The sequence below is a fragment of the Pan troglodytes genome, chromosome 4, assembly GCF_028858775.2.
Source record: "Pan troglodytes isolate AG18354 chromosome 4, NHGRI_mPanTro3-v2.0_pri, whole genome shotgun sequence".
In the NCBI taxonomy this organism is placed as follows: Eukaryota; Metazoa; Chordata; class Mammalia; order Primates; family Hominidae; genus Pan; species Pan troglodytes.
The window spans coordinates 2,472,894-2,493,960 of NC_072402.2; the positions used below are offsets into that span (position 1 = coordinate 2,472,894).

Consider the following 21,067-nt stretch of genomic DNA (forward strand, 5'->3'; position numbering starts at 1 on the left):
GGTGACCCTGCTGCGCCCCTGCTGCTGATCTGGGTAGGAGGGCGCTCCCCCCGCGCTAGGCTTCTTGCGTGGTCTCCTGTCTCACGAAACTCCTTTCTGGGAGAAGGGGAGGTGTCCCTGGCCAGGAGGAAAGGAGCCGTGAGAAGGCCGTCCCATCTCAGCATCTGCTCTGGGTTGGACTGTGCTCCCCACCCCCAAATTCATGTTGACGACAGTGCTCCCCCAAGGCATGGGGCTCACTCAACTCTGAATCCCGATGACCAGGGAAGGACCAGCCCACTCCATCCCTCCAAGTCCTTACCAGTTGTAGGTGTGGCCATCCTCTAGCAAGGGGAGCTCCTCGCCTCCCCCTGAATCTGGGATCACCCTAGGGACTGAAAGAGTGCGGTAGAAATGACACACTGGAATTTCTGAGGCTGGGTCATAGGAAGCCTCATAGCATCTGCTTGGGTCTCTCGGGACACTCTCGGGAAGCTCACTGTGGGGCAGCGCAAGCCACGCTGTGGGCCCTGCCTGAGGAGGTGCTACGTACAGCCTGAGGAGCACTGAGACCCCAGACAGGAGAGCCGGTGCCATCCTGGAAGTGGGTCCTGCAGTTAATGCCACACAGATCAGACAAACTGCTCAGCTGAGCCCATCCCAAATGCCTCACAAAATCGTGAGCAATGTAAAATGGCTGATTTAAGCCACCAAGCCTTGGCTTGTACAGCGACGGGTGACCAAAACACTGACCACTTCTTCCAAGAGGCTCTAAGCAGCCTCACGGAGACATAGAGAAGTCCTGCCCAGCCTCACCCAGCACCATCCAATCCCTACCTGCAGCCTGAGTTCAGAGAGAATGAATGAACTAAGCTATTCAGAAGGTCTATTTTAATAGGAAAATGTTTTTTAGTTGGAACGTTTTGGAAATAAGATAACGCAATGTCTTCTATAGTTACTCATTTACACTGAAACGTGATGGGTAACTTTTAGGGCGTTTGCTTCCAGTCACTTTCCCCTGACTCCTTGATGTGATAATTCCTTCCGTAAGATACAACCATTCTCCCAAGTGATGCGATGACGAGTATGTGCGTGACTCTGGAAGGAAAGGGTCTACATCTGTCTCTGCTTGTGCCTCGGATGGGTTTTACAATAGACGTACCACCGACCCCGCCTCTTCACCAGGTAACAGTCCTTGCAGCGCTTCTTAAGGACAGTCTTGTTTTTGAACCCCAGCGCAGGCAGCAGGTGGGGCAGGAGGCCGGGTGAGAGAAGTGAGCGCACTGCTGCCCCGGGTTCCACAGCCACGGGGGCTGCACCTCGAATGGATCCAAATAGAAATGTGGAGAGGGCTCGAGGCTTCACCGTGTGACGACTGAGATATAGCAGAGGGTTCACCATTTTCCTTATAAAAAGATTTGCCATGTTGTGGTGAATCTATGGGAGAGAGAAAAAAAGGAGTTATAGCTTCTCCTGCACTTCCACCTGCTCTTTAAGGCTTCCTTTTCTCTGTTTCACTGAGGCTTGGGAAGGCAGGAACCTCGGGGTCTGAGGGTGTTCCCATACCAGCTGCAGCCTCGACCTGAGCTTCAACACTGCCTTAATCAGCCAAGTGTGCCAGGAGAATAAGGGGCAGTGGACGGTGGCTTCCTTCCCTTTCCCGCCTGCTGCAAGTGTAGGTGAGTGTGAAAAGCCCCGCGATGTTGAGGAGCGGCTCACTTGGCTGGGAGGGAGCTTAAACTTAGGCCGCATCCCTTTCCAAACAGACACCAGGTCAAGGACGGTTCAACTGATGAGCTCCTCCCTCCAACTCTTCCCAGACCCAGGGGCCCTCCCTCGGGCCAGTTTCGGGACAGGCCCCCGCTCGGGAAGAGCACGGAACTCTGGCACCCCGGTCGCCCGCCCCTGCTTCCCCACGCGCCCCGGCCCTTAGGGTTCAGCGGCCCCGGCTGGGAAGAGCTGGGCCTGCAGGGCCCGGAGGACACTGCGGCACCGGAGCCGGCCCTGCGCGCGGGCTGTGAGGTCGCGTTCGGGAGCCGCCGGTTCTCCCGCCCCGGGGTCGCTGGACACCCCCTCCTGTCGCCAGGTCGGGCGCCCACGGTCGGACCCGCACCCCCCCACCCTGGCCCTTTGAGACCGCCAGGCCCCGGCCCACGCTCCTCTGACCGCAGCCCACTCGGGGAGACACGCCCGAGGGTCCCAAGGTGGCCGGCCCCACCCTCTCGCAGCCCCCACTCTCAGGACACCCGGGACCCCTGACCTGAGAAGACGGCTCCCTTACCCGGCCGCACGATCTCACCCGGCGCCGACCCCTGCGTCTGCGCACTGGCACGCGGACGCTGCTGCCAGGAAGGAAGATGGCGGCGGCGGGGGTCACGTGACGTGCCCACGTCCAGTGCGGGGCGCAGAGACGCAGCCGCGAGTGCGCAGGCGCTGGAGTGCGACGTATCACTCCCCGACTGCGCACTCTCTGCGGGCCACCGGGATCGTCGCGCTGTTTGACTGGAGCGCTCTCGGGAAAAAAATTGCAAAAACCAGGAACGAAAATGGATATCCGCAACGAAAAAGAAATTACAACCACTTAGACCTTAGAAAAAACTGGCAAATACCAATGTCAAAACAAACTGAGAAAGAGGACATGTTTTTAAGTGGACAGGAGAAATGTAAACAGGCTCCGGGAAACGAGTGGAGACGGGCAGTAGTTTCAACTGGTTACGGCTGTTTTCCCCAACATTATGAAAAACTTCGGACATAGAGAAAAAGGGAAAGCATTGTACGGTGAACACCCATATACTTGCCACCTAGATTCTACACTTAGCTCGCTTATCCCTGCCTTTTTAGGTATCTACCCGTAACTCCATTCGCCTTCCTTTTTGTGTGTGTCCGGGTGAGTTGCAGACGTGGCTGCGTCCACTCCGCGCTCCCTGCAGGCCCCAACGCTTCATCGCAGCGCCCACTTTTTCCACCTGACCCGGCGAACACCGGGCGGGCCGCTGGAGTTTATCAGCTCCAGGACAAATCTGCCTCTGACCACCACGTTTGCTGGGACATCTTTGGGACCGGAGGTTTTCATGTGCATTCTTGTTTCTCATGCCTTTCCTCCTCTTTATCATCTTCCCCGCCACTCATCCATCTCTAGTGTTTTGTTCTTGGAGTCACGTGGTCCTCAGGCTCTGACCACAGCAAAATAAAAGCTGGATGCTGGAGCTTAAGCTGGGATTTATACCCAAGTCAGCTCTAAGCAAAACGGGCCTTTTTAGAGGCTGTATTTGCATGCTGTAAAATCAGTCGGTGTACTAGGCTTTGTTGCAGAAATCCCCCAAATATACGTTTCCTCCGCGGCTCCCCATAACCACACACAGGAACGCTTGCCTTGAACGAGGAGAATGCACTTCCAGTCTCGTCTGCTAAGCAGTTGACTCCTTCACCCAGTAATTTTGATGTTTAAACGTCTCATGATTATCGGTTACCATAAGAATATAAACAATGTATTCTCAGTTTACATCCTCCCCTGCCTGTCCGCTATATAAGAACCACTGGGTACTCCTAATCGCTGAAGGTTTCGCACACCATTGCCTGCCTCATCAGGGCCCTAGCTCTAGCCTGCGGCTGCAACTGCATGAGGCTGCACCTGCCGGCGCAACGGGGCCGCTTAACTTTTAGGCCATTGATGAAAAGTCAAACAAGTGCACAGTACTCGGTGTAATCAGGGGCATTTTTAGCGAGATACCTGGGATGAAAACGGGTGACCACCTGAATCAGAGAGCAGCTCCGGCGCACCCTCTGCCCCGACCCGCGCGCGCTCCCCCAGGGCGAAATAAATACCAGCTGTTTGGCGCCGCCAGAAGCCGTGCGCATGCGTTAGCGCTAAGCGGGACGTTGCGCCGGGTCAAAGGCCAGCGGCGCAAAATGGCGGCGGCGATGACCTTCTGCCGGCTGCTGAACCGGTGCGGCGAGGCGGCGCGGAGCCTGCCCCTGGGCGCCAGGTGTTTCGGGGTGCGGGTCTCGCCGACCGGGGAGAAGGTCACGCACACTGGCCAGGTAACGGCCGCTGGGTACAGGATGCCCCTTCCTCCGGCCGCACCTCGGGCGACTGGTGGCAGTGGGCTCGCCGGGCATCCGCGGCCCTGGTTCTGCGCCGGCAGCGCAGGTCGTGGTAAGGTTGTGCTGTCGCTCACGCGCCGGGGAGGACGCCCGCGAGTCGGGACGGTGGTGGCAGCCTGTAGCGGTGGATCTCGTCCTTCCAGGGCCTGCGGGCTCTGGAACGGGAAGTCTCCCCAGCGGGCAGCACTTGCTGTGGACTGGCTGCCCATAGGCGATTTGTGGCAGCCGATTATTTGGGTCAGAACGTTTAGAATTTGTGTAATATTCAATAATAAATTTTAGTAACCTGAGAAGTCGGTTGTAGTCCAAGGCACAAAAAAGCCCTAAGCCAAAATGAAGAACAAAGGTACCTGTGTATACTGGAATGTGCCCTAGTAGATTTAATGGGGGGATATTAAAGCTCTCAGGCCATATGCCAAAGAAGGTTGGGGGCGGTTCTCCTCGGTCAGGATTTGTCTCTCCTCCTTAGCTCCACCTTCCCGGGCTATGTTTCTGTGCTGCTCTCTGATCCAGGTGATCACCCGTTTTCATCCCAGGTATCTCGCTAAAAATGCCCCTGATTACACCGAGTACTGTGCACTTGTTTGACTTTTCATCAATGGCCTAAAAGTTAAGAAAAACACTTTCTGTAATATTTATGATTGATATGAAGTGACTTTCAGAATTAGGCCGTAAAAGTCACACATGGTCTTTTTGTTTTTTTCCAGGTTTATGATGATAAAGACTACAGGAGAATTCGGTTTGTAGGTCGTCAGAAAGAGGTGAGTAAAAAATCTAGTGAAGAGAGGTAAGCTTTCCTAAAAGTTTTATGTAACCAACAAGAAATAAAAATTAATATATAAGATTTAAATAAATTTTCCCCATATTGCAAGCACCCTAACAGTTCTGGATGGGGTTCTTCCTTTCTTAAAATCTTAATTGTGTCTATTTCTGACTTGTTTCCCCCTGAAATACATAACATTGTAGCCGTAGTTCTGGTTTGCATATAAATGGAAGTGATCTTTTTTTAAATTCTTGTCCCTTATTCTCCTGAGACTCTCAGATTTAAGTAAATCATATCAACTTTAAAAAAATTATTCTTTTAACCACCTGGAGGTGTGTTTTTTGTAGTTTTCACCAAATAAATTAGTGTGTGTTTTTTACAGGGACTTACACTGACAAGCTGAAAATGGCACATAAGTTTTTCTTCCCTTAGTGGGTCTGTTAGCTCTATGCATTGTAAGGGAAGATCAGTTCAGGTGCCTGTGAGTAACCACTGGAGAAAGAATGTTGAAATTAGAATCCTTCTGCCTAAATCAGCCTATTTTTTTTTTTTACCTGACTCCTCTATCACTCATGTCAATGAGCTCCTGAATTCGTAATTAGATCAGGCATGCCTCCATGTTTCCTGAATTTGCTTCCTGAAGGATGCTGTGAAGCGTCCTTCACAGCCACCTTATTCATTCTTTTTCCCACTTTGGTTAGCCTGGTGTTCTTCTTGTTAACACTGTAGCTATCCCTAAATCATGTATTTTCCCTTCTCCTTCAATCTTGGTTACGTTATCCATTCCCAGTGTGTAGTTTTTGTACGTCTACTCCAGAGCTACAGGGCATTCCAGAAAAGCTCACATGATCATGAATTGACTATAAATTCACATTCTCAAAATTCAGCTGGTTCACTGTTGTGTGGTTTGATGGGTGGGTGTCAGAAAAGTTTGTTTTATAGTGGTTGATTATTTGGCAATGCCACTTGAGTGTTGGGTTGAGAAAGATCCTGAGGCCTGATGCACATTCAGTGAAAGAGTGTGCCATGATTGATTAGTGATGTCTACCAGGATCATGGTGGTGGAGAGGGGCTTGTGTCTGGTGGGTTTGCCTCTCGGAGTAGAAGCTGTGTGGACTTGCAGTCTAAAAATTGTGAGGTTGAATCACAGCATGGGTTCAGTTTTCTCATTTGTGAAATGGAACCATGTGAATATTTTTAATTGAATCATAAGTCTCCAGTGATATCACACTGTCAGTTGTCGAGTAAGTGGTGCATAGGGTAAGTGCTCCTTCTCTCCATCCTCAGAAACCCTTTTCTGTTTGTTGTTTGAATTGTTAGTGTATTCCCAGTAGAAGCATCTGTTCCATGTGCCACATTCTCCAATGCTGTATCCCAATGATTCACACAAAGGAGCTCATGGCATTGCGAATGGGACATTTCTTCCGTGTGCGGGCTGTCCTGGGCATTCTTGTTAGGTATATGAACTTGACATTTGGAAGGTGGAAACCGATGGATGTTGAGAGGATTTGCAGGCCCTTTGGTTTCTTTTGGCAGTGATCGTGGAGAAGGGGAGGTTTCTCCTAGTGTGGATGCGGTATGGTTTCTTTTAGTGGTGACCGTGGAGAAGGGGAGAAACCGATGGATGTGGGGAGGGTTCGCAGGCCCTTTGGTTTCTTTTGGCAGTGACTGTGGTGACGGAGGTTTCCTGGGCATCGATGGGTGGTTGTTACTGAGGTAGTGGCTGGACTCTACATCCTTGCTTTGTGGGTGTTATGGCACGGTCGTGGGGGCAAAGTAGGAGCCCCAGATTGAGCAGTTCTGGAGCAGATTGGTCCTGAAGCCCTTGGGCTCATTCATGCAATCTGGCTTCCAGCCCAGCTCCCTATCTCAGCTCTTGTAGTGACGAAGCAAGTATGTGGGTCCCTGTCACAAACGCCTCTCTGCTGAACATTCTTTGTGTAGCTTCTGGTTTCTGGTTGGTGTAGCATAGGGTAGTGGGAAACAACTTAAACCAAACAGAATCAGGATTGGCGAAGCCAGTGAGGGATGGGTACGGGATAGTGTGATAGTAGTGTCTGTGACCGGCAGCTCACCCAGGGCGTCCTGGTTGTGACCTCAACGCTCCAGCCGGCCAAGCCTCCAGTGCCTTCCCCCATTCAGCATCCCGAGTGTCCAGGGCACGTCTTGGCCTCACACTTTGGAGGTTCAAGGCATGTTGATAACATGATGAGTGGGCATCCTGCCCAAGCTTTCCTTCTTTCAACACAAATTTGGTGTTTAGTACTATTTTTAGTAGTAGTTGTTTGGCTTCTGAGAGACTTAATTTTTTGGAACACTTTTAGATTTACAGAAAAACTGAAGAAAGTAGGGTTTTCACAGCCCCCCAGCTCAGTTTCTGCTGTTTACTGCCGTCTCTCATTAGTGTGCTGCCTGTGTCACAGTTGATGAGCTGATACTCATACATTATTACTAACTCAAGTCCACAGGTTCACTCTTAATGTTGTATGTTCTAGGGTTTGGATAGATGTGTAATGACATGTATTCACTGTGACAGTGTTGTACCGAGTTCACTGCCCTAAAAATCCTCTGTTCTCTGCCTGTTCATCCCTCCCTCTGCCCAACCCCTGGCAGCCCCTGATCGTACTGTCCTCTAGTTTTGTCAAGTAATACTTTAAGAAGTAAACTGGGCCAGGCACAGTAGGCTTATGCCTGTCATCCCAACACTTTGGGAGGCCAAGGTGGGCTGATCACTTGAGCCCAGGCGTTCAAGACCAGCCTGGGCAATATGGTGAAACCCTGTGTCTACAAAAAATATAAAAATTAGCCTAGCATGGTGGCACATGCCTGTAGCTCAAGCAACGTGGGAGGCTGAGGTGGGAGGGTCATTGAGTCTGGGAGGTTGAGGCTGCAGGGAGCTGAGATCATGCCATTGTACTCCAGCCTGGGCAACAGAGCAAGACTCTATCTCCAGAAAAAAAAGAAAAAAATAAACTGAATCTGAACTTCACCTGTAGAACAAGCATAGCAGGAAGCTAGATAATTGAGCTGGTCTTTGCAGAAAAATAGTGGAAAGTATCTCTGTGTGGCTCCTGCCCAGCTTTGACCGGGGGTACCTGCAAAGGAATCCATGGCCCCTGGGCCTGTGACGGGCTTTCCTGTGAGGAGACTCCTCACGTGCTAAAGAATGTGCCAGCCACCCCCAGCCAGAAGTCAGGCCTCACATGGTCCTGGAGCAGGTGGCACTCTGAGGCCACATAAGTCAGATGGGGGACTGGAACAAACTTGGAAGCGACCAGGTATTTCTCTGCTGTTGATGGAAATATTTTCATTGCTTTATAGTCGTACAAGTAAAATTAAAAGCAGATATGACTTGTCCCCTAATAGAAGGGATGACTGGGGGAGGTCTGCAGTGAGGTGTGGTAATGATAACAGCAATAACAACAGCCTGGTAGCCAGGTACTTGGCGACATCATTTGCTTTTTTGGTTAGTAGCTGGGGCTGCCCTGCCTGGCCGCATCCGGATTCAGGCTCCTGCGCTGATGGGCTTATGAGGCAATGAGCTGTGTGCTTCAGTGACTTAGCTTGTAGGCTCGTGGGCACTGAGTCCGTGTAGATGAGGAAAGGCTTGGAGCAGCGCCTGTCCCAGGGAAGCCTCTAGTGCGTGTTCGCCTTACTCTGCTGCTGCCTTCGCCACCACCATGAGGGCAGGCTTCACTTTTAAATTTTTTTAAAATACTGAAGTTAAACGTTAGTGTCTATACACAAGGTCTTTACTTTTAGTTTTTGAAAAGAAGGAATTAGGCAGCAAACCCGGAACATCAGGAGGCTGGGATCCCTTGAGTGTGACTCTGTGTCGCCCCTCTCCACCTGTGTGTGTCAGGATCACGGAACAGCTGGGGGCTTCAGCTTGTGCCTTCATCTGCCTGCCAGTGGGATGGATTCTCTCCTCAGATGCTCGGCAGGGCGGAGTCACTCCCTGACCCGCACAGCCCACAGCTGGGCGTTTGGGTCAGCGAGATTCTGCACGTTTTCTGAGACACCTAGGCTGGCAGGGTTGAGTCCAGTTGTGACCCTGTGGCCTCACCTGCCTGGCCCTCAGTTCTTCAGTAGCAGACTTCAAGGTGCGTGGTGCCACCAGGATTAGGAGCAGTTGCACGCGGTGCAAATGTCTACCTGGCGTGCTGTTTTGTTGCGATAATGTGAAGTTTTATCCTTCTGAGAAGAGTGTGTAGATTTCGTTAATGGAAATAATTGAGTAGTGCTCACGAGAGAGGAAAACTACCAAGACCCTCCAAACAGAAAACAAGCGTGGGTGACGGCGTGGAGCAACTGAAATTGTGCCTTGCTGCTGGGAATGTAAAATGGCACAGCCGTGAAGGAAAACAGCGTGTGGGTTCCTCAAAAAGTTGAAACTAGGACTTCCATCCAATCCAGCGGTTCCACTTCTGAGCGTGTGCCCAAAAGAACTGAAAGCGGGGTCTGGGGTACACTCGTGTCATAGCAGCATTATTCATTATAACTCAAATCTGGAAGCAGTTTGGGGGTCCATTGTCAGCTGAACGGATAAGCAAAATGTGATCTGTCCATGGACAGTGGAATATTATTCAGCCTTAAGGAAGAACGCTTGACACGCCCCACAACACGGATAAGCCTGGAGGACGTTGCGCTCAGTGAAGTGAGCCAGTCACAGAAGCAGACTGCGTGATTCCTCTAACACGAGGGACCAGAATAGTCGCTTCTTAGAAGTACTGTATGAGGTACTTAGAGGTAATGTGTGAGGTACTTAGAGGTACTGTGTGAGGTACTCAGAGGTACTGTGTGAGGTACTCAGAGGTACTGTGTGAACACTGTGTGATTCCTCTGATATGGGGGACCAGAACAGTCGCTTCTTAGAAGTACTGTATGAGGTACTTAGAGGTAATGTGTGAGGTACTTAGAGGTACTGTGTGAGGTACTTAGAGGTACTGTGTGAGGTACTTAGAGGTACTGTGTGAACACTGCGTGATTCCTCTAATACGAGGGACCAGAACAGTCGCTTCTTAGAGGTACTGTGTGAGGTACTCAGAGGTACTGTGTGAGGTACTCAGAGGTACTGTGTGAACACTGTGTGATTCCTCTGATATGGGGGACCAGAACAGTCGCTTCTTAGAAGTACTGTATGAGGTACTTAGAGGTAATGTGTGAGGTACTTAGAGGTACTGTGTGAGGTACTTAGAGGTACTGTGTGAGGTACTTAGAGGTAATGTGTGAGGTACTTAGAGGTACTGTGTGAGGTACTTAGAGGTACTGTGTGAGGTACTTAGAGGTACTGTGTGAACACTGCGTGATTCCTCTAATACGAGGGACCAGAACAGTCGCTTCTTAGAGGTACTGTGTGAGGTACTCAGGGGTACTGTGTGAACACTGTGTGATTCCTCTGATACGGGGGACCAGAACAATCGCTTCTTAGAGGTAGCAAGTAGTTGGTGGTTGCCGGGGGCGGGGGGTGAATTTGGAGTTAGTGTTGAATGGAAATGGGGTTTCAGTTTAGGAAGGTGGAAGGTTCTGGAGATGGGCGGTGGTGATGGTTGCACAATAATGTGAATATACGTGGTGTCCTCAGAAATGGTAAAGATGGCAAGTTTTATGTTATGTGTATTTTACCACAATTAAAAAAAAATTAAGAGGGAAGTGGCTTCAGGCCCACGCAGGAATTGACCAGAGGTTCCTCCCTGAGGCTTCTGTGGCTGGTGTCGCTCATTCTTATTTCTCCCAAGAGGCCGGCAGGGCAGGGCACACTCAGGTGGGGAAGCAAGTGAGGCTGAGGCTGGGCCCACGCGGCACCTCCAGAGGCTCTGCACACCCTCTGGAGGTAACTTGTGTTGTCACCCAGGACAAGCGCACTCCTCGGATCAGCAGTGGAAGAGACTTGTGACATCTTTCGTCCACATTGAGCCGTCTCTTGAGGCCAGCGCAGCACCATCCGAACCATGCTGGCTCTCGTGCGTGCACACACACGCTGTTGGTCACAGGAGGGATGCCACCAGAGAGCTGAGAGGGAGTGCTGAGGTACCCAGGGGTCAGTAGCTGCAGGAAGCAGCCACTATTCCTAGGACTTGGGGGGCAGGAGGAAGAGGTGGCGTCACCAGGAGGGAGCTGTGAAAGTGCCCTTGTGGTGCCGCTGGAGCTCCAGGTGGGAGACAGGACTGGGAGTCGGGGATGGGTGCTAGGGTGAGGCCTCCAGCCAGACAGTGGTGGCTGAGAAGGTCCTCCGTGAGAGGAAGATTGAATTGAGGGGCCTCGGAATTCCACCCTCTGCCTTTGCAGGTCATCTGGTTGGTGGCAGAGGCGGAGCTCTGTGCTTGCTTTCAGGTTCATCCTTAGAGGGTTTAAGAGGGGAGGTTTGCCTGAGTCTCTCTTGTCTTGAAGCAACCTGGGCGTCCTTTAGGGGGTGTTTGAGACGCGGGCGGTGCGGTGTGCGCCATGGCTGCTCTCCAGAGCTTTTGTGTGGCTTCTTGCTTCTGCATGCTCCTCCTCCTCAGCTTCCCTCCCAAATACGCCATCTTTCTAGTGGAGTGAAGGCAATCGGATTTTAAAAGAAATCTTCTGGATGGATAAGAACCGTGGGTCTTTGCTTCCTTTAGAAAGGCTTGGACTGTCAGAAATAATGGTTATAAAGTGAGGTTTATTTATCCCAGGACCCAGAGGAAAATAGTTGGAACTGTGAATTCACGAGCCCCAGGTTCACATGCTGGTGGCTTTGTCGGTGAGCTGGCGAGATGGGCTTTATTTCCGGTGAGATGGTCCTTATTTCCTCCCTCGTGCAGCGCCCCGGCTTCGTCTTTGCTTCTCTATTGTGTCTTTGTGTCTTGTGGTTCTTTTTCTTCCAAGGCACTGGCAAAATTAGTCACTGGATTCCAACATTCTCAAAGCAAGTTTGAACATGTTGTACAGACAGCTCAATTGTGGTTTTTAGAGCATTTTCTATGAAGTTACTTAGTTTAAAAATTAATTTGAATGAAAACTTCAGTTTTGCCTGTGATTTAAGAATTATATACTTTATAGACATGTATACACACGTTTAGCTAAAATAATTATTGGCGTTCATGTTCAGAATGCCTGATGTTCTAAATAATTGAACTGAGCTTTTACTTTATTTTAAACCTTTATTTTAAATGTCCATGAATGGGGTCGGTATTCTACAGAGTGTCGATGATCCAGCTGGTGGACTTTTCCCTTCTGCGTTGGTTTTGATGCTGTGTCACAGAATCACATATTTTATGTTTTATCTTTAATAGATGTAATCTCAGTTTGACACAATAGGACTTTGACTCCTAAAGATTTAAACCTACATATTTTTATGCGCAATCATTTGATCATCAAGAGGTCAATGGAAAGAGTGTTTCCTATTTTTTACATTAGTGACGGGCGAGGGACTCATTTTACAGTGGTTGGACACTTCACTGTGTATGATGTGCCGTGTGCTTAACAAGAGATGGCGTGCGGGCTGCCGTGACGGTTCTCCCTTGATTCCCTCGTGAAGTGCAGCAGCGCTCTTCAGTTTTTCTCACCTTTCCCCAGGTGAAAGCAGGTGAGAATGGAGCCTTGAGTCTGAACCCAGAGCGGGGCTCTGTGTCGTGGCTGGGTGTGTTCACTGCCGGAGCTTGGCCGAGTGAACCCGGAGCGGGGCTCTGTGTCGTGGCTGGGTGTGTTCACTGCCGGAGCTTGGCCGTGTGAACCTGGAGCGGGGCTCTGTGTCGTGGCTGGGTGTGTTCACTGCTGGTTCTTTGTATTCCTGCGGTTGCACTGAGCTCCTGGAGCCAGACGTTTGCTGGTGATGGGCGGTCAGGGTCACCCTTGAGCTGCGCACACTAAATGACGGGAGGGCATCCCGTGTCAGTCACCAGTGTTGAGGCGTCAGCAGCCCTCCCTGCAGGGAGGTGGCCGGTCTCTTTGACTGCCGTGATCGGGGCCTGGCAGTTTGTTAGTGCGGCCTTTGTGACACGTTGTCACTTAGGCAGACACCATATTATTTACACCATAAGGCTTAATTTGTATGGTTAGTTGCATCGCCTGCAGCAGGGGTGAGCAGAACATCGCTCACTCCAGAGCCCGCTGTAAGGCGCTGTGACAAGGCGAGCCGCCCGGCCGGCAGCAGAGGCTTGTGTTGCTGGAGCGTGTGGAACAACCCGGGCGGCGCCACACGGCTCAGGCCTCTGCTTTAATGTGGCTTCATTTTCCACTAACTTCCTACTGTGTTTCTGGAAATAGATCTTCAAGGAAAAGCTTTACACAATGGTCATCTGTAACTGACAGAACCTCTTGAAAAATAAACCTTTCCGAAACGTATCTGTGAGGGAGGGTGGTGCCCTGCCTCCCACTGCGTGTGTGTTCTCTGTGACTGTGTGGCATTGAATGGGCCTCTAGTCTCCAGAAATGAGTGACTTTGTGATGAGCCCTGTTGCTGCTTCCACTCTGGGGCGGGGATGCTGTAGAAGGAGCACAAAGTTTCAGGCTGTGCCATTAAGCAGGGGAACCCCAGGAGCAACATCCGAGGCAGAGGGTTGTGTCATGCTTGGCGGGGCTGGCCCTCCAGGAGGGGACATGCAGGTAGACCCACATCCCTGGGCTTTGAGGCCTGCTGGGGGTGTAGAGTTGAGTTCCTTCCCTCTACGTGCACAGATGCCGGCGCTCTACTTCCATAGCTTCCCGGTTCTTCGTGCCTTGTCTTCCTGGCACTTAATCATTGACTATTCCCAGGGGCAGCTGAAAGGGGCTGGCTCATTACAGAGTCAGAGGAAATCAAGGCATGTCCCCTTTCCAAGTTCCCAAATTTGCCATCGTGAGCATCATCAAATACATTATTTGCCAAGCCAGGATGTTTTAATTGCTTTTTAAAAAACATAAATTCTGTGAAACAGAGGGAATAGTCTAATGATTCCCTTTTCCCATGTACCCAGGCAGTCAGTTTCAACAATTACCAACCGAAATAGTTGTCGGAGGGGCCAGTCTGGCTCAGCTCCTCTAATCGTTGTCGGAGTGGCCAGTCTGGCTCAGCTCTGCTAATCGTTGTCGGAGGGGCCAATCTGGCTCAGCTCTGCTCTGCCTCTCCCCCGGCCCCCCAGCCTCTGGTAATGTTGATGTGAATCTTTGACATCATGTTACTGAGTCTAAATTTATCTGTGTGTAAGTTGACCCTTGAACAACATAGGTGTGAACCGTGAGTCCACTTAAGTGGCTTCTCTTTCGCCTCTGCCACCCCTGAGACAGCAGGACCAACCCTCCCTTCCTCCTCCTCAGCCTGCTCGACGTGAAGATGATGAGGATGAAGACCTTTATGACGATCCACTTCCACTTAATGAAAAGTCAGTTCATTTTCTCTTCCTTGTGATTTCCTTCATTGCATTTTCTTCCTCTAGCTTACTTTATTATAAGAATCCAATATATAATACTTGTAACATGCAAAATATATGTTAATCGACCATTTATGTTATTGGCAAACATTCTGGTCAGCATCAGGCTATGAGTAAATTGTGGGGGAGTCAAAAATAATATGCAGATTTTCAATTGTGTTGGGGGTGGTTCCCCCAACCCCTGAGTTGTTCAAGAATTAACTGTACCTTCAAAAGATACTAACATTCAGATCTTACAGGGAAGTAAAAAAAACCCAAAATAACAAAATATATTAACATGACAACAATATAATTATCACACCTTAAACATTATACTTTCTTTAAGTTAAATATCTAAGTGGTGTTAAATATTCTTGATCATGCATGTTTTTAAAAATGTTACAGTGTGACTCCGAGCCCAAGTAAGTTCCTACATGCAGCTGTTGGTGTCTCTTATGTCTCTTTTAATCTGTAGGTTCCCATCAGTCTCCCACTCTCTTTCTCATTGGAAAATTTTATTTGTTAAAGAACCTGGGTCATTTCCTCTGTAGAGTCACCCACAGCTGGATTCTACTGACCGCATCACTGTAGTGTTGTTGAACATGTCTCTTGTCTCTGCATGTTTTGGAAATTAGTTGGATCTCAAGGCTTGATCAGATTGAGGGTCAGTGTTTTGTTCCTGGTGAGACTGCTACATAGGTGATGTATCCCTCCATCAGGAGGCACATAATATAATTGGTTCTGGTTGTAGTAAGAGACTTTGATCATTGTCTCTTACATCTGTGATTTCATAAGGGGTTGTAAAATGATGATATTATCCATCTTATTAGGTTGAATACTTATATCAAAAGAAACCTTGGTGCTGAGGTAAAGTTTCTGTAGGAAAATCAGAAGAAATACTTGATTCTTTCCCTATGTTTACCAGTCTTTAATGGGTTGATTCTCTAGTTTCTGTTTGTTTTGTGTTGCTATAACAGAATACCTGAGACTGGATAATTTATAAGGAACAGAGATTTGTTTCTTACAGTCTGGAGGCTGGGAAATCCAAGGTTGAGGGCTGTGTCTGGTGAGGGTGGAAGGTGGAAGGACTGGAGAGTGTGCATGAAGGGGACTGAACTCCTTCTTCTACCAGGAGCCCGCTCACCACCTGTGAGGGCAGCCAGAATCCTTCATGAGGCAGAACCCTCATGACCTCAGTACCTCTGAAGGTCCCGCCCTGTCTCTCAACACTGTTGCACTGACTATTCAGTTTCCAACAGAGGAACTTTGGGGGAGCACATTCAAACCATAGTACCTGGTAAGGTCATTAATGAGTTTTTAAAATATGTTTATGAAATCATGAGTGTAAAAATTTGTGTTTCCACATTTTGCAGTTATAATCCCCTTGTCCCTCCAATTTCCTGTATCCCAGATTATCCCATGTGGCAAATTTCCCCGGGTTGACTCCTCTTTTAACACAACCTTAGTTGCCTTAAAAGCTTCCCTGACTTGTGCCACAGTAGAGTGTCTGAAGTTCATCCTATAACATTTCCTGTCCTGGACCCAGAATCAGTCATTTTTGAAAGAATCCAGTCCCTTCCCTTCGGTGTGAAATGGTGTTTAGAGACCACCATGTGGGCAGCAGGGGTCCTCATTGCCCTGAGTTAATCATGGTCCTGGGGATGGAGCTAGAAAGGGTGTGTGTAGGCCAGGCTCAGTGGCTCATGCCTGTAATCCCAGCACTTTGGGAGGCCGAGGCGGGCGGATCACCTAAGGTCAGGAGTTCGAGACCAGCCTGACCAACATGGTGAAACCCCGTCTCTACTAAAAATACAAAAATTAGTCGGATGTGGTGGCGGATGCCTGTAATCCCAGCTACTCGGGAGGCTGAGGCAGAGAATTGGTTGAACCTAGGAGGCGGAGGTTGCAGTGAGCCAAAATCGCACCACTGCATTCCAGCCTGGGCGACAGAGTGAGACTCTGTCTCAAAAAAAGAAAAGAAAGGGTGTGTGTGAACATCAGACATGGGATGAGTCACACTGATCCTTCCAAACTCAGTTCAGGGTTACAAGACTTCTGCTGAACCAGTGAGCTGACCTCTCTATTTCCTTCCCCACACTGAAAATCCTGATTTTTCAGTAATAATTTCACTTGCTTTGGAAGCTGTTTTATTCTTAAGGTGTGTCCTGTTAGAAATGTTCCTGTTACTCTCTTAAAGTGTTGGGAATTCCTTAGGTCCATTTGTCTCTTTTAAAAGTTTAGTTTTCTAACTTTGAAAAATATAAAATACAGTCTCAGTCAGATTTATAAAACTTGGAAGAAAGTCTAACGATCGTGCTCGCGTCCTCCTTCCTTTCCACCTCACAGTAGTAACTGTTCAATGCTTTCTCCTTTGGATTTCATGTAAATAAGTGAATATGTAGGCGGACCCCTGGTATTCCCCACATGGATGAGTGGAAGCTTCCTGTCCACTTACCCACTGCCTGGCATCTCCACGTAGTCCTGTGTCCTCCTTCACCCCATCGCGGTATTATGGAGATGCTTTTTTCATTCCGTTTTGATTGTAACTGAAAGCATCAGCACACAAGCAGGACGTGAAGTTACCAGAGTCTTTCCCGCACATGCCTACGAGTCATAACTGACCAGGTGGAAGACACAGTGGATGAGGAGACCCAGTGTACGGTAGCAGCAAACAAGAGAAAACACTTAGGAACGACCTAACTGGCATTCAGGACCTCTGTGGCCCAAGGGGAAAGCCGGAAGGACATTGTTGGTCTAACGGATTGCAGAGCTACTGGCAGTTTTGGCATTTTAGATAAATCTATTCCATCGGTATCATGTTTACTGAGGTGGATAACTGCATGGAGGTTCTGTGAGAGAATGTTCTTATGAAACGCACATGGGAGCCTGTGACAGACAGGCCCGAGCAATACAAATGTCCTCAGGTGGGACAGAACGATGTGGTGGGGAGAAGAGGGCGTGGCAGAGCCCACGGGGCACGTGTCAGCGTTTGCTGGGTCCACGGGGACAGAAGGGAAAGGCTCTGTGCTGCTGGGATTCTTGCAGTGCCTCTCCACGTTTGGAACTTTACTCCAGTGAAAAGTAGGTGTGTGTGTAGGCCCTGAATTTAATAAGGTCTACAATGATAATAGTTAAATGAAGCATGCACCATAGATCGTGCTGATGGTACATGAATTTGTGTGTGGTGGGCTAAATTGTATGTAGTTAGCAAGTTTGTGTATTTGTTTACGTAAGTCTTTCTTCTTGTTCCAGGTGAATGAAAACTTTGCCATTGATTTGATAGCAGAGCAGCCCGTGAGCGAGGTGGAGACTCGGGTGATAGCGTGCGATGGCGGCGGGGGAGCTCTTGGCCACCCAAAAGTGTATATAAACTTGGTGCGTAGCCGGCTACCCGTGCACATGTTAGGGCAGCCTGCTCGTCCTCATACTCCCCTTCACTCCCAATGCCTGTTCTTTCTGTCCTCTTCTCTACCTGCTCCCGAGGCGGCCCTTACGGGGTTCACACTGCTGGCACATTCACCCTACAGCGCCACACTACAGGGCCTACATACAGCCGCCTGTCCGAAAACCTTTCAACTGTGAAGTGGTGGGCGGCATGTTTCTCTTCTCGAACGCCCAAGCGTCTTTCCTCTCTGGGCCCTTCTCGGTTTGGTCATCATCTCAGCTCAGGCTGCCACACACAGCACCGCAGGCTGGGGTCGAAAACAACAAACACATTTCCCACAGCGCTGGAGGCTGCAGCCCAAGACCACCGTGCCGCTCTGTGGGTTCCTCCTGGGGCCTCGCTCCGGGGCTTGCAGATGAGGTCTCCTCCCTGTGTCTTCACAGGGCCGTCCCTCTGTGGGAGACTCCTCATCCCCTCTTCTTATAAGGGCACCAGGCAGATTGGCTCAGGGCCCCTATGTGATCTCAGTTTACCTTCATCACCTCTTTAAAGGCCCCATCTCCAAATACAGTCACATCGGGGGTTAGGACTTTGCGGGGCACACGGTTTATTTTGTAACAATCCCTATGTAATCTTTTATGCCTGTTGATGAGTGTCATATACAGGACCATTGAGAAAAAAAGAACACAGGACCAGAGAAAGAGACCGTGGGCTGAAGCTGGGATGTGGAACTGGGGTGCAGGGTGGGAAGGAGGCTGCCATAGATCACTCAGGGACTTGGGCGGCTGCTGACCTGGGGTGCAGGGAGAGGGGGAGGCCACCGACCGTGGAGCACTCAGGGACTCAGGCGGCTGCTGGGCTTGGTGTTCTCCCCAAAGCAGAGTCCTGGTTAAGGGACTTTAACGTTGTTAGAGCTGACATTTATTAAAAGCTGTCATTATCTTGTTGCCTGTCCTGAAAAGGGGACAGTGTAACAGGCATAAATGGTTAAGCAGCCTAGAGTGGGACTGGGCACCTGGCATGTACCCTCCTGGGCTCCAGCCCTTCAGGCCGAGCCTGGGTGTGCCTCACGGTCGTGTGCAGCACCCACTGCCTGCTCCAGGCCGCTGAGTTGTGGGGAGTGAATGGAGCTGCAGGCCGACAGTGATGTCCCTGGGGGTCCTAGGGGATGGCTGCGTAGCCCGGGGTGGGAGCCTGAGGCCGGGGGCTTCGGTCAGGCTGGAACCGAGATGGACAGTCTGCATTCTTACTTCAGTAGTAACTGCGTATTTTTGTTTCTGACAGTCTGTTTCAAGTTTTATACATACATTTTCAAAGCTTAATATCTAGATTTGAAGTAGAATATGGAAATACGACATCATTCCTTTTGAATTTTTTCAGGACAAAGAAACAAAAACCGGCACATGCGGTTACTGTGGGCTCCAGTTCAGACAGCACCACCACTAGAGCGTGTGGCACGCCGGGGGTCCTGCAGCGTCCCGTGAGCATTTCCGCGGGGAAGCTGAGCGCGTGAAGCTCGCTGGTTCTGTGCGAAGGGTATTCCTGGTGCTGAATAAAGGGTGTTGCTGTCAAGGCTGACAATTTGTAAGTTTGTTTCTTCCATAGGCTGGGCTTTGGAAGTGAACATCCACATGGACATGGGTAGACATGCGAGTGGAAGCAGTGCCCGCTCCAGTGAGCCTGAGCTGCCTCCTGCCGGCCGCTGCCTGCCTTACCGGCTGCTTCTGTGTGTCTCCTCTTATCCTTGGGGCCACGTGGGCTGCAGGAATGGGCGGGGGGCAGGGAGGGAGAAGAAGTGCCTCTTGTTTTGCAGATGCAACTGCTTCAGAGAGCCAAGGTGGCTCTTGAGGTGCATAGTGAAGGAGGGCGCCCAGGCCTCAACTGGTCCTATGGGAAGGTCAGCCTCTCTCCTGTTGCTGGCTTGCAGAGCTGGTCTATCCGGCCGTCCTAGTCCCTATGTTGAATTGTCAGATCTTAAAACCCAAGAATTTAAGCACTGGTTTGAAGGCATCGAAAGTCACATACTGACCACATTAAAGGACAGTCTATGTTTTTAAAAGAGTAAGGATTATAATGTAGTGTAACATAAAAATAAAAGTAGATTTTGAGGGAAGAGAAAGGAGTCTTGCTAGAATGATCCAGGAGTCTGGCCTGTGAGTAACGGGAATTCCAGAGGAGGAAATACCAGAGCAGAGGGAAGGTAAGAGGGAAGGTGAGAGGGAAGGCGAGAGGGAAGGCGAGTGGGAAGGCGAGTGGGAAGGCGAGTGGGAAGGCGAGAGGGAAGGCGAGTGGGAAGGCGAGTGGGAAGGCGAGTGGGAAGGCGAGTGGGAAGGCGAGAGGGAAGGCGAGTGGGAAGGCGAGTGGGAAGGCGAGTGGGAAGGCGAGAGGGAAGGCGAGAGGGAAGGCGAGTGGGAAGGCGAGTGGGAAGGCGAGTGGGAAGGCGAGTGGGAAGGCGAGTGGGAAGGCGAGAGGGAAGGCGAGTGGGAAGGCGAGTGGGAAGGCGAGTGGGAAGGCGAGTGGGAAGGCGAGAGGGAAGGCGAGTGGGAAGGCGAGTGGGAAGGCGAGTGGGAAGGCGAGAGGGAAGGCGAGAGGGAAGGTGAGGCAGAAACAGCAGAAACACATTTCCCAAGCCAAAGAAAAACCCACAGATCACAGGGCTCACCAAGTTCCTAGCAGTATTGGTGAGAAAAGACAACTAGGCATATTCTGGTTTAACAAAAGAATTAAGCTGTAAACTTTAGAGTCTAGAAAAAAGAAAACCTTTTAAGCTTATGGATGAAAACAAATTGTAGTGGAAAAGTGATCAGCGATCAGGCATCCAGCTCTTTGTCTTTGATGCTGGAGGCTGGAAGAGTGAAACATTGTCCACAATCTTCATGTATAACCAGAGTTAAATTCCTTATCCTGAGAGGAAGACATTCTTGGATGTGGGAGAGTTCAGAGGTCATCATCCTGGACCCCACTGGGGAAAATACCTTGAGGAGAAGGCCTTACCCAGCAGACATGATCACAGCCCTCGGTGTGGGGAGGGAGGCTGAGGCAGGAGCGGCTGCTAGTGGGAACCAGTTCATTCCAGTGGCACGCTACCCAGACATGTGTGTGAGGCCATGCTCCCGGGCTGCAGGGACAGTCCAATCATGTTGCCCTTGGTGCTGAGTTGGGAGGTCTGGGAGGGGGAGAGGGAAGAAGGGGATGCAGGCATCCAGGAGGTCTCTGGGTTGGGTGGGTGGAGGTGGAAGGAGGCTGAGGCTCCCTCTTGGAGTGGCGTGAAAACAAAATGGAGACAGATGTGATGGAGTACATTGATGCCACCTGGATTCGAAATAACTGTGGCGACATCTGTGAGCTGTCCCCGTGAGGGCCCAGAGAGGGAAGAGCAGCAGGCCAGGAAATTGAAAATGTGGATGCAGAATAACCAGGGATGGGGAGAGGTGAAGGGGTGGGGCCAGGGGAAGGGGGAGAGAAGGGAGGAGCGAGGACTCA

The 21,067-nt window shown here is 50.3% G+C and overlaps 2 protein-coding genes across 10 annotated transcripts; one reads left to right on the top strand and one right to left on the bottom strand.

Annotated features, from left to right (window-relative positions):
- Window positions 1-853: 853 nt before the first annotated feature.
- MRPL36 (mitochondrial ribosomal protein L36) lies at window positions 854-3,825 on the bottom strand. Of its 9 annotated transcripts, XM_063810190.1 has the most exons (3): window positions 3,710-3,782; window positions 2,261-2,491; window positions 854-1,416 (listed from the first exon to the last, which is right to left on the bottom strand). In XM_063810190.1, exon 3 carries the CDS (start codon window positions 1,402-1,404, stop codon window positions 1,093-1,095), a length of 312 nt encoding a protein of 103 aa, XP_063666260.1. In that variant the 5' UTR covers window positions 1,405-1,416; window positions 2,261-2,491; window positions 3,710-3,782; the 3' UTR covers window positions 854-1,092.
- Window positions 3,826-3,888: 63 nt separating this feature from the next.
- NDUFS6 (NADH:ubiquinone oxidoreductase subunit S6) lies at window positions 3,889-19,030 on the top strand. The gene is made up of 4 exons (NM_001130134.1): window positions 3,889-4,020; window positions 4,791-4,844; window positions 17,452-17,574; window positions 18,965-19,030. Exons 1-4 carry the CDS (start codon window positions 3,889-3,891, stop codon window positions 19,028-19,030), a joined length of 375 nt encoding a protein of 124 aa, NP_001123606.1.
- The last annotated feature ends 2,037 nt before the right edge of the window (window positions 19,031-21,067 follow it).